General features: G+C 36.9%; 1 protein-coding gene across 1 annotated transcript in view; it reads left to right on the top strand.

Moving 5' to 3' along the window:
* The window catches only part of lrrc69 (leucine rich repeat containing 69), a 46,631-nt gene extending 33,657 nt beyond the window's left edge, over nt 1-12,974 (top strand). Inside the window, exons 6-8 of the mRNA XM_052023566.1 lie at nt 2,851-2,952; nt 11,234-11,407; nt 12,870-12,974. Of these exons, the coding sequence (XP_051879526.1) occupies nt 2,851-2,952; nt 11,234-11,407; nt 12,870-12,974 (381 nt within the window). The remainder of the gene's footprint in view (nt 1-2,850; nt 2,953-11,233; nt 11,408-12,869) is intronic.
* The last annotated feature ends 955 nt before the right edge of the window (nt 12,975-13,929 follow it).

The following is a 13,929-nucleotide window of genomic DNA, read 5'->3' as shown; positions in this document are numbered from 1 at the left end:
CATCTTAATTACTGCCAGTTTGGTTGTGGATAGCTGTGTTCAAAAAGGCTTTGAGGATATCCTGACATTTCCTCCAATAGATTATGAGATTGCTGTGGCACCTTCCTGTAGTGCTGTCAAATTGGCTATCCTCTCATGGGATGAGAGTATTTGCAATCCCTCACTGACACTCTGCTGGCACCCTTGCTATTGCCTTTCAGCATGCAAGCCCAGATTGTTGTTGCTCATGGTGGGATGGTGCAGCTACTTCAGGACAAACTCAAGCCTTTTGCACCATTTACTATCAACTTGTGAAATACTGGATGGAACAATGTGTCAGGAAAAAGCATGTGGGAGAAAGGCACTCAGGGTATGCACACACACACCATTATTTTTGTAATAATAGTCAAGGTGTGCTTTTGAAGAAGCCTTGTTGCGTTATTGTCAATGTGGAGAATGTACGTTGCAGCCAGGGTGGAATGGTGGCTGACAGTAGTAAATATTCAGAACAGTTCATTGGAGTAGCCATCAAGTGGGCTTCCTTGGCTGAAATTAAACTCCTTCATTGTGGTGGGAGCTGTATTCATTTAAGTAAGTGGAGAACATTCTTCAGTGTGTTTGGAGCTGCACTCATCTGGGCAAGTCACTATTACTCTTCAGTGTGATTGGAGCTCTACTCATTGCAACATAAGAGACAGGTGCATGAGTAGGCCATTTGGTGCCTCAGATCTGCCCAGATTATGGTTGATCTAATTTTGGCATCAACTCAACTATCCCACACTCTTCCCTTGACTCCCTTATGGTTCAAATATCTGTCAATCTCCAACTTGAATATATTCAATGATTCCATCTCCACAGCTCTCTCCTGTAAAGAATTCCAAAGAATAATGACCCTCTGAGAAGAAATTCCTCTTCATCCTTTTCTTAAATGGATGACCCCTTATTGTGAAACTATGTCCCCTAGTTCTAGAGGCCCTGCACTAGGGGAAATATCCTCTTAACATCCACCATACAATCCCCCTCAAGATCTTATATGTTTTAAAAAGATCACCTCTCATTCTTCTAAATCCCAATGAATATAGACCTAACCTGCTTAACCTATTTTCATACATCAACCAGACATTGTAGGACTCAGTTGATCATTCCTTAAATATAAAGACCAAAACAATATGCAGCGTTCCACTTGTGGAATTCCATGAGCCTTCCTAATAATTTGGTATGCTTACATGCTAACTTTTTGTGTTTCGTGTACTGGGATCCCAAGGTTACTTTGCATTGCAGTATTTTGCAGTCTCAGTCCACTTAAATAATAATTTGCTTTATCATTCTCCTTCCAAGGTGGATCACCTGGCATTTTCCCATATTATATGTCATTTGTCAACTTATTACCTACTCACCTGTAACACCTCACTAGTTACTAATTAACAACCTGAAAATGACCCCATTTATCCCGATTCTGTTTTTATGCCTGTGCCAACATGTTACCCACAACCCTGTGCACTCTTATCCTGTTCAGTAACTTCCTATGCCACACCTTGTGAATTCAGATACAACATTTCTGCTGGTTCCCCTTTATCCACCCAGTTTGTATCCACCCAAAGAGCTCCTGCTAGCTTGCCAAACATGATTTTCATTTCATAAAACCATGTTGACTCTGCTTGATCATCTTATGATTTTCTAAATGTCCCTCCTCCTCTTCATAGGCAGTACTTCAGGATTTAAGATGACTTGTTTCCACTCCAGTTTTGTAGGTTCTGAGGTGGCAAATAAGGGAACTGTAAACTCTTCCACAGATAGGACAGATAGTAGTTACCAGGGGTTTGGTTATGTAGTTTGTAAGGTGCTGTATTCTTTCTGCCACTTACACAGGTTCCTGATGCATGGCTTGGCTTCAATAACTCTTTGTTTTGTGTTTTTTTGATGGTAGAAAGGCATTGCAATGCCAGGAATAGAGTCTGTAGGATACCTATCCTCTGTCATGTAACTGCAGTAATTAAGCGTTTGGTCCTCAAAACTTCCTGTTCACTGATGATCCCAGGATGTTGATAGTGAGAAGGCTGGCAATGTTATTGGCACTGAATGTCAAGGAGAAATTGTTAGGTCTACTTTAGTTGGAGATGGAACACTTGTATGATGTAAATATAATTTAACACATCAGCTCAAGCTGGAAGTTTGCTCAGTTCTTGATGCATGTGGACACAGGCTATCACATTCTCTGATACATGATAATATTGAACTGGTTCAACTGAATTGAAGGGCAATTCACTACACTTTTTCACCACATCCAAATGGACATCTCTACATCACCTCCAGTCTTGATTTTACCTCTTCTTGCTCCTCCTTTTTTCTTCATCCTCCTTCTCTTCTTATGTTTCCTCTTCCTCCACCTCACCTTATCACCTGCTTTGATTCTCCTTCTCTTCCTCTTCTTCTTGTTCCTCCTGTTCTTGTTCCTCCTCTTCTTGTTCCTCCTCCATCTGATGATGCAATGCTTCAGGCAATGGCTGCATGGTGGTAGGACTTGTAGAATATAATAGTCTTTCAGTCTATCTCCTCCCTTGAACCTATTATAGAGCCTTGAATTTGTCTTGAGTATTCCAATTCCCTGTTCACTTTCAATTTAGTGTACAAATATGAATCTTATTGTAACAATCCTCCAATTCAGAGGTGGACCTTCCTGACAAATTTTAAATGATAAACAATTCAAATGCTGAGAAAAATACTGAAGGCTAAAGAAATATTTTGTGAGATATTTTGAATGATTTAAATGGTTCATTTGTTGCCTCTTATTCTATTCTGTTTTATTTTAATTATAGTAAGCTAATGACCAAAGACAACTTTTTAAAAAAATTTTGTTCCTTTAATGTAAAGCTGTTGGAGCTGAAACTGGAAGAATTCTACTTTGAGCAGAATCCATTGTTGGAAAAAAATCTTATTTCATCAACACAACAAAATGAAGTTTTAACTCTCCAGGTGATTATTTGCATGTTATTAGGGGTTATTTTTCTTTATTATATGATGGGGTTACTTTTCAGCTTTATTGTGGAGTCTGGTGGAATACAATTAGAAAGGTATTCATCTTACTGAAATGGCACCAACCCTGCACTGCCAGATTACTGTCCAGGTGGTGAAGGCTGAAGGCTCCCCAACATGTCTTCACAGATGCAGTGACATTAATCAGCTATTTGGAATTTAGCTTTGTGCTTAATGAAATAAAATTAACATCATCGATCTATTAGTTTATCTGTTATTATATCTCCAATTATAATGAATATATTTGTACATAATAACATATAGTTAAATATATACCATATTTATAAAGTAACCAACCAAATCCCTCAACTTTCTCAAAGCATTTTATCTTTCAATAAAGACTCCAAAATGCAAATGGTCAGCTATGCGCGTTACTTAGCACAATACATTGGTCAATTTTTAGTGCTATTGGTTGAGTGAATGATGATAAATAGTTGTTTGGGGGCATTTCTCAAAATATTTTATATATTTTCATTGAATCTTTAATATCTACTTTAATCTGAAGGATGGCACAATGCAGCTCTGTTGTAGTACTGCATTAGAGTTTCAGCAAAGATTGCAGAAATATTTGATGAATTAATGCATCTGATACAACTTTTCACACATCCAAATAATCTTCTGACTATCAAAGTAAATAAAATTATTACACAGCTGTGCAAGTGAATTAAAGAAAATGCTTCCATAATGTTAGAAAAATGCAAATTTTGAAAATAAGAATAAAAATAAACTATTGGAAGTACATAGCAGATTAGAAACTTTAAAAAGAACAAGCAGGTTATCTTCTTTTGTGATGAAGAGTTAAAAACCCAGAACATCATAACCAGTCTTTTCTCTTTACTGTTCCTGACTGATTTGTTTGTTTTTAATATATTCTGTAATAAAATTTGAAGATTAACACTGTTGAATGCTGAACTTAGTCGTAGTTTATCAAATAGGTATTTGCTTTCTGTTCTGTATAAAATAATATCTAAAATAATCAATAAAAATTTCAGAGATTTTAATGCTGAAAATAAAATCACAAAATAAGGTTTCAACCACAGGGATAGATATATTGTGGTGTTAATATCCTTTGCAATTAATGTGAACTCAGTCAATGAGTCCAGATGTCTTACATTTTCTATTCATAACTGTGTGATGTAGCGCCCTGAATAGCTTTCATTGTGCTCATTGCAGGATACTTTTGTTCAAATCCTGCCACAAATCAATCAAATTTCCTGTAATCTAGTGCTGTGTTTCTTGGCCAGTTTTTGGGGAGTGGCTGAAATTTAATAGTTAGAATCAGTACCCCAGGTGTAGACATTCTGTGTTTTATTAACCACTTTGGCGAAAATACAGCAATGTACACAACAAAAGATTTGTATAACTGAAATGGAATCCCAGCCATTTATATCCTACTTTAATGTCTAAGTCTTATTTGGTTACAGTGAGGTAGGTAGAAATTATGTTCAGTTAAGCATTAACAATGAACATAAATAGAAATAGGAGTAGGCCATTTGACCCTTCATGTCTGATTTACCATTCAAAAGGATCCTCAGCACCACATTCTTGCACCCACTTCAAATTCTTTGATTTCCTTAATATCCAAAAGTTTATCAGCTTCTATCATGGATATACTTAGCAGCTGAACCTCCACAGCCCTCTTGTGCAGAAAATTCCAATGATTCACTACCCTCCAGATGACAACCTGTCTTTCCTTCTTAGTCCTAAAAGAATGACCTCTTATTTTGATTCTTTGACCCTTGGTTCTAGGCATACCAGCCAGCTGAAACATCATCCCGGCATTTACCCTTTCAAGCACAGTAGGAACTTTATATGTTTTAAGAAGATCACCTTTATCCTTCTAAACTCAAGAGAATATAAACCCAGTTTGCTTAATCCTACCCATTTGACAAACTGCTCATTTCTGGAATCAATCTGGTTAACTTTGTCACACTCCCTGCATTGCAAGTATATCCTTCCTTAGGTAGGGAGACCAGACCTGTACCAGGAGCATTCTCATCAGGGACTTATATAATTTCATTAAGATTTCTTCAGCCTTGTACTGAGATCCTCTTGCAATAAATATGCCTTTTGGATTCTTAATTTCTGATTGTCACTGCACATTAATTTTCAGTGATCCATGCATAAGAACACCCAGTCTCTCTGAATACCCTGCACTTTTCACAATTGAAAACATATTCTGTTTTTTATTTTTTTCTACAGAAATGGACAACCTCACGTTTTTTCCATATTTTATTCCATCTGGTATGGCCTTGCCCACTCACTGCAGCTCTTTGCGTCCTCCTCACAACCCAGAATGCCACCCTACTTTGTATCATCAGCAAACCTGGATATAATGCACTTGTTCCAATCAACTACCTTATCAGTACAGACTATCACTACAGCACCCCAGCACCAATACCTGCTATTCACAGCCTTCTAACCCAAAATGAGCTATTTATTCCAACTGTTTTCTGACAATGAACCAGTCCTTAATCCACCCCAGTATATTCCATTCAATCCTATATGTGCTAATTTTGCTTAATATCCTCTTGTGTGGCATCTTATTGAAGGCTTCCTGAAAATACAAATATAACATACCTTCTGCTTTGCTCTTATCTATTGTGCCAGTCACAATTTCAAAAAAACAATAAGAGATTTGTCAAACATAATTTCCCTTCATAAATCCATATTAACTTTGTTATTATTTTCTAACCTTGTTCCCATTTCCTTAATAATAGATTCCAGCATCTTAACCTACAATTGGTTTCAGGCTAGTCAGACTGTAGTTCCCCATTTTCTCTCTCTCTCTCTTAACTTACACAGTGGGGCTACATTTTCTACCTGCTAATTTATGGGAACTGCTCTAAGATGTATGGTATTTTGGAAGATACAATCAGTGCAACCACTGTCTCTATACCTATCTCTTTCAAAATATTTGTTTAATCTCTACCATTTCTTCATTCCACAGTATAATCTTCCTGTCTCAGTTTGTAGGAAACCTATGTTAAGTTTAGCTAATATTTTCCTTTCTACATATCTATAGAAGCTTTTATGATCTGTTTTTGTGGTTCTTGCTAGATTACTATCACATTCCACTTTCCCTTTCCATATCAAGACCTTGATCCTTCTTTGATGAATCTGGAAATTTTCTTAATCCTCAGGCAGGTTTTTTGCATTTTCTGTTTTTACTTCAGATTTCCAGTATCTGTAGTATTTTGATTTTGAGTCATTACATTTTTGTTCAGCTGTAAATGTAATTGTAAATGTAAATGTAATTTTCAACCTTTGAATACTGAATTCAAAGGCTTATTTTGCTTGAAAACATCATACTGAATACAATACTGTTGTCAGACTTCTGTGGGGCCTTTGACAAGGTCTCACATGGGAGACTGGTCCAAAAGGTTAGAACCAGTGGGGACCAGGCAAAGTTGACAGATTGGATCCAAAATTAGTTTAATAGGATGCAGAGGATGATGATGTAGGGTTGCTTTTGTGATTATAAGCCCGTGACCAGTGGTGTACCACAGGGATCAGTGCTGGGATCCTTACTGTTTGTTGTATACATTAACAATTTTAATGTTAATGTAGGAGTTATGATTAGTAAGATCACAGGTGACACAAAAATTGGTGATGTTGATAGTGAAGAGGGTAGTGTTAGGCCACTAATATCCTTGGTCCTATAATATCCTATAATTGGTAGAATGGGCAGAGCAGTGGTAGATGGAATTTTTAAATTTTAAATTAAAAAAAAATTTTTAAATTTAAATTTTTTAAATTTTTAAATTTTAAATTTTATTTACAGTGTGGTAACAGGCCCTTCCGGCCCAACGAGTCCACACTGCCCATTTTAAACCCAAATTAATCCTTTAAGTGTGAGGTGATGCATTTTGGGAGGACTAATAAGGCCAGGATATACACAATATATGATAGGGACCAAGCAGGTACTGAGGAATAGAGGGACCTTGATACACAAGTCTAAAGGTTCTTAAAGATAAAATGGTGAGGAAGACATACAGGATACACACGGGCATACAGTGTATGAGCAGAGAGATTATGGTGCAACTTTATAAAATATTGGTTAGGTCACAGCTGGAGCATTGTGTAGAGTTCTATTTGCCACACTCTAGAAAGGACATAATTCCACTGGAGAGGATGCAGAGGAGATTTATCAGGATATTGCCTGGGATACAGCATTTCAATTATAATGAGACTTGGATGGGCTGGATTTATTTTCCTTGGAGCAAAGAAGGCTGAGAGAGACCTGACTGAGGTATACACAATTATGAAATGCTGGATAGGATAGATAGTATGAAACATTTCCCCATGGCAGAGGTGTATAAAAGCAGAGGGCATAGGTTTAAGGTAAGGTGGAGTAGTTGGAATCTGCAACGCACTGCCTGAGGGGTAGTGGAAGCAGGGTTCTTACAATATTTAAGAAGTATCATGATGAGCAATTGAATTGCCAAAGAATAGGATACTACTGCCTAAGTGCTGGAAAGCAGAATTAGTATAGATGGGTCGGTATGGACATGGCGGGTGGAAGGGCTTGTTTCTGTCTTCTGTAACTCTATGACTCTAAGTCACTGTAGGTTGGGAAGTGTGTTGAATGGTACCTTGGCCATTTCAAGTTTAGCTAGTCAGGAACATATCTGCGGCATTATTACAAATCTCTAATTTGAAACAGAAAAATGGAAACTAGCACCTAAGGGAAAGAGACAAGAGAGATATTCAAATTGTAGGAAAAACATTTTTTTAGTGCATATGTTCTAGACATTTCACCCCCTGGTGATTAGTTTAAATTACATCCAGACAAAAATTCTCTGCAAGAGGCCCATCTTTAAAGAAAATAAAAACACACATTTGCTAAATTTAATACTATACTTAATACTTTATGGGTGGGTGGGGGAAGTATTTTAATGTTCTTTTTTCCCTGCTCTTTCTCTTTAACAAATGTTCAAATTTTGGTTGGTACTGCATAATGATAGTGTACTCAATAGCAACTAACTTCATACAGAATTGAAGCTATAAACTTGTCACCAATTTTGCTTATATTATTTCAGGGTTGTGGGTGGAGGACCACAAGGGTATAGGTTGGATGATGTGTAGAATTGATTCTTTAGAGATATGTGTATGAACCACTGTTGTTTCTAAATGGTATCAATTATCGCAATTCAAAAACTTCATTAAAAGTGATTACATTTGTTGATCATATCAAATTAGAGGGTGTAGTCGATTCTTAAATGATTTGTTGGATGAAATATGAAAGCGAATACTGGCAAACTTACCAACAACTTACCGACACTCGCAGCATGTTATGGTTTTCTTTGTTTTGACGTGTGACTTAGTCACACGTCAGAACAAATAAAACCATAATATGCTGCGAATGTTTGGCAGGTCAGGGCAGCATTTGTAGAGGGAAAAAGGATGCTAATTTTTCAGGCCAGTGATCTTTCATCAGAGAAGATTGCGGGTGTGCTTCCTGTATAAGCACACCTAATTATACATACCCTAAATTAATAGAATCAAAGTACATAAGGATAAATTTGATAAAGACCTAGAAAATTTAGTGGATTCAATGTTCAGCATACTTGAGCACTTGCAAAGTAGTAGTCAATAAAGCAGTAGAATGCTTAATTATATAATGAAAACTGGTAAAAAATTCAGAAGTCATGCTGAGACCACAGTTCTCTGGTCAGACCATAGTTTGAGCACTGTGTGTACTCAGCAAGGCATCTATACTTATTAGTAACTTAGAGAAGAGTTACCCCCTTTTTTCAACAGATTGGTCTGGAGGGTACGTTATTTCCAACTATTTTAATTTACTGGCAATAACTAAGTTTAAAATTTGATTGTCTAGAAATCCCAGGAGATCTTAAAGGGCCTTGGTCACAAGTTACTGGACGTTGCACATTTTTATACTTAAGGTGGAAGGTTAGGTTGGGAGGAGAGTTGTAGTGGCAGGATCAGGGTGAAGGAAGGTGCTTGTGGGAGTTGGTGAAATTGGGTAGCAGGACATGATGTAGGGAAGGAATGGGGGATTAATTGGTCCTTTACGTAGGGAGGGAGGGATATCAGTATGATACAATGGGGGAGGGAGGGTGAGCAGAGTAGAATGATGTAAGCACGAAGGGAAGATTGGTGCAGCACTTAATGTGGTAGGGTGGGGGATTAGTCTAACATTTGATGTAGGGAGGAGAGGAGGGATTGGTGCAATACTGGATATGGGGACGAGAGGCTTGGAGTGTTGCTTTTGTTGAAGGACCAGCTGTAGGGGGAAAGGAGAAGTGGACTGGTTAGGAGGGACGGTTGATGTGAGGAGAGGGAAGGACAATGTCAGGAGGGCAGTGCAGAGAAAGGGTAGATGGGGCCAATAATTCATGTAATTATTTTAAGTAATTGCAGCTCTCCAAGTTCAACACAGCAGGATTAAGAGCATGTTGACCCAAGAGTACCCTTCAAAGAGTGCTGCTAGGACAATATAATTCAAGTTTCTCTATAATCCTTAAGAAGGAGTGTTGTCTGGGGAATAATATCATCCCATGGATCCTCAATTGGAGCCAATGGTGCAAAGCTACCAACTATTAGATTATGACTGAACACGTCTAAATCAGATTCCCACCTAACTATGGTTGTAAACGCAACTTTCTCTAGATTAAATCAATTTTTAATTGCATAGTGCTGAAAAAAAAACACAGCACTGTGTGATTGAGTTTCTGGGCACATGTCCCACAATCAGTGGTAAAATAACTGCCTTCACAACTCCTGCAAACTGCAAAATCCCAGGCACATGCTGCTACACAGCGCTCATCCTTCCAATCTATATAAAATTACCAGTGCTTCCCCTAAGACCTAAACTGGCCTCAATCCACTTTCTGCTTTTCAGTGACACACCCTGCCATTAAAGAACAATGCTACACTGCTGGAACACCTTCATAATGTTTCAGTGAAAACTTTTCCAGTAACAGTATTATATTTGGTTTAGACAGGGTAAATAGAGGGCAGCAGTTGCATTAGCAGATGGTTTAAAACCAGGGGATGCAAATTTAAAATTTTATACAAGATTCAAAGGAGATATCAGATTTTTTAAACTCTGAAAGCAGTTATAATCTGCAGTTCATGATCTCTAACAGTGATGAAAACAGAATCAATCAGTACTTTCAAAGCAGAATTGAATAGACAACTGAGATGGAAAAATTTGCAGGGCACGAAGAAAGAGCAGGGGGATGGGAATAACAAGATTGCTCTTCTAGGAGCTAGCAGAGATTCAGTGGGCTGAAGACCCTCCTTCCAAACCTTAACAATTCTGCATTTTTATTTGATGACTCTATTTATCCTATATTTATGATATTTTTAATTTCTCCCATATAAACTTAATTGTAAGAAGAATTATGGTTGGTAGTATTAAAGATTTTACTGGTTGGATACTGGCAAACCTTGGTACTGGTTCAGGATTGTGATTTTTTTTTACATCAGTTTTCTTCTGCCCTGATCTAAACTAAGTTATGCTGAATTATGTTTCGCAAATGATGGCAGATCTCTCATGATTCTGAAGTGATTATTTTTAAGGCAATATAGGGAATGTTGATGGTAGGGTTTACCAACCCTCAAGAATTATCCTGTATTCTCCAGAAATTAAATACAGTGCCATGGTTTTAAGTGTTTTTGTTTTCAGTTTTCTTCAAATAGTTTTGTTCATTCTTTATAAAAATATGAGGTTAAGAAAAAGCATAATCTTTTTGAATATCAGTGTGGCTGAAATACAGTATGAGAAAATAGACTTGGCATACTTAATGGGCCATTTACTTTTGCATCATGGAAACTTTCATGGGGAGATTCATACATGCCAATGCTGCAGCCAAGGTTGGTGGATTACAGCTGGCATAACACTCAGGCAGACTTTTCCTTCTCTTTTGGAAATGGTGATCCTGTTGCCCTAACTGAGATAATTGAAACTCAATATGAACATGGATTATACTATGACTCTTCAATGTTTTATATCTGGAAATGGTTTTATCCCTTTCCTTTCTCACAACAGCCACATAACTGTGGCCCTCACTTAGGACTGTCAGTTTACAATGTGTTTAACATGTGTTGTAGCATATCAAAAATAATTTCACAGGATTATCATCATAGATAAACATATTTCTTCTACAGTATGAGCTGGATTCAAATGTATATCAGTCTCTTGTGTTATTCCATAATTGCTCTCCTAATTGAATATTCTCTACTTTTACTGAAGGAAATTACTGCCAGATATATCATAGATGAGCTGACAAGTAATTCATTCAATTCAGTTTTTAAATATTACCCAGAGGTGAGAAAGATATTGGAAAATGCAAGCAAATGTGCTGTATGTCAAAAAAGTTTTCTGAACACATGGCTTGAATGTGTGAAGTTTGTTGAACCAACACAGGTAAAATGTTTTGTGTCAAATATTATATCCTAATAGAAGTAGATATAACTCAGATACTTGGCTGAAATAACTCTGACAACACAATGGTAATTACCTATTGAATACAACAGGTGGTGAAAGTATAGTAGCTCTGATCTGATTTAAAAAACTCTTCCAATGCAAGCATTCAGGGCTTGTTTCTCAAACAGGCATTAGGCTCATTGCATATGCAAGTGAGGTATCAATGCATATTTCAGATCTTTAAACCTTTCCTAACAACTCAGCTGGAGTCTGTATTGTGCCTGCTTTGGTCAGTATTCTCCAGCAGATACAATACAGACTTGCGGATGCATCAGCTGCAATTAAGTAGACTGCTGGAGGTTGCTACCCAAATGGTTGATTATTTTTATTGTAGATTTAGAAAAAGCAGGATTGCTGTTTCTGGCTCTGTCATAAATTGCAGTGCTGGCAGCCACCTTCGAATTGTCTCCTGAATCCTGGACAACACCTATCAACTCCACCAACATACCGACTCACTAATCTTTGCTCTTTCTGGGACAAGCAACCTTTTCTGTGCCCTAGTTTTCTCTGGTAGCTTGCATGGAGTCTTCAGTGGAATTACCTTCTACCCTAACATGGACCCCATATCAAAAGTGGCTATGGCTCATGAAAGACATTTCCTGGCCAGGAATTATAGAATTCCTGGCTGGTTTTCCAATTGAATATATACACGGTAGCCAGTTGAAGTAGAGATCACCCTTGAGTGCTGATTTAAAAACATGAAAAAGGATACTGAAGTTCTCATGTTACAGGGCTTATAAGCAGATTTTACAATGCTTGTAAATGGATAGCAGACCTACTCAAGGTTCCTAACTTTGATTGAGATTAAAGTACAGTTATGAAGTAAACATTCATGGTGAACCCCTATTGCCTTGGTTGCCTCCTGCTGGGATCATAATTGCAACATCTCCTGACCTCACATCCTTTGTGATCAGCACTAAAGGTTATCAACATCCTGAAACTTAGAGCAAGCTAGACAGACAGCACATTTTTCAGGCTGAATGGATGTCAGTTCACAATTTTGCTTTTTAAAGTTTTGAGTTTATTAACATGTCAGAATTGCCTGAAGGGTGAAAAAGTGAAAGATAATAAAATAATTAACCAAAATGCAGTATTTATAATGATTCTATTAAATAATGTCAACATGCTGTGAATCTGGTCTGAGTAGCAAATCATTCAACAAATCTTGCTTCAAAAATAAAGTAACAAATTCAAGAACTACTTTCAACTTCAGTTGTAATTTATTCTTTGGATTTAATCACAAGCATTTTATGTGAGATGGAAAATGTAAATAATGTTGTTTTGTGATTTGTGTATTTTTGGGTCTATTGAGAAATTAGGATGATGAGGGTTTTTTTTTTGTATTGTTCCTAACTGAGTTGTTTCTTTATTTATATATGTTTGTGTTTTTTTTCTCTTTCAGAAAATTAGGATGACCGGTCATGTTGTTCCTGTCCGAGCCTTACTTTGTTCATATAAATGTTTCAATAAACCAGGCCATCAATACTATGGAATAGCAATGCCATAACAATACTGAATAATAAATATTGATAAACTGAAAAACAATTTTGGAGTTGTGAACTGCTAATGATGTACAATTAAGATGATGATTTTAAAAAAAGTTCATAGTGATGGACTCCAGGTTGTTCTCAGGTATTCTGCAGATCCCCAAAGACCAATATGCGATCATGGCTGTTTCAAGCATGTATTTTTTGTTATAATTTTACATGTTAAATCAGTGATCTAATTATTGGAAAAGTTAAAGTGTTGTTTGTGATTTATAGACTTTTCATACTGTTGCTGAAAGCAACTTGTAATATTTATATAAAAATACTATTTTGCCTGCTTTATAAATTTGAAATGGAGAGCAGAGTTCATCCTTGTGGTCCGACAGATATATTGCTTTTATGCTCCTGGAAGCTGGAAGATCAGTTGGACTTTTTTCCAATAATTAACTCAATGGATACTCAAGTGGCTTTTGTTGTGCCAGAAACATTTAGTCTTTGACATGTTTGACAGCCAGCATAACCTGGAGGCATGGCTTAGCTCTCTGTCAAAGCTTTTATTCAGCTTTTTTTCATCTTTTGCCAACCCTCATGACAACGTTATGTTCACAATGTCCTGCTGCCACATATCTTCACCATTCAGATCTGGACAGCCTTGGCTGAAAAGATGACTCTGGTAAATCTGTTTGCATCTAAATCCTGGGGCAGTGATGAGTGTTTGAAGCTCACTGCTGTCATCAAGTTCTTAGCTTGTGTTTTTTTAATTCAATAATTTCTGAATTAATATCTCTCACATTGCTAAATCTACCAATTAAAATTAACAAATCCATTGAAAATCAAGATTTCTAGCCCACAGTAGTGAAATCTGAATTTAACAAAAGACTGGTTGCTGCTTTTTTGGTATGAGATGCAACACATGTTTGACCTTGAAATTATAACTTTTGATCTAAAGATTTGTCTTGACAAGAACACTTTATG

The sequence above is a fragment of the Pristis pectinata genome, chromosome 9, assembly GCF_009764475.1.
Source record: "Pristis pectinata isolate sPriPec2 chromosome 9, sPriPec2.1.pri, whole genome shotgun sequence".
Lineage (NCBI taxonomy): Eukaryota > Metazoa > Chordata > Chondrichthyes > Rhinopristiformes > Pristidae > Pristis > Pristis pectinata.
Note: the sequence above shows the minus strand (reverse complement) of the source record. Positions and strands in the feature narration are given on the sequence as shown.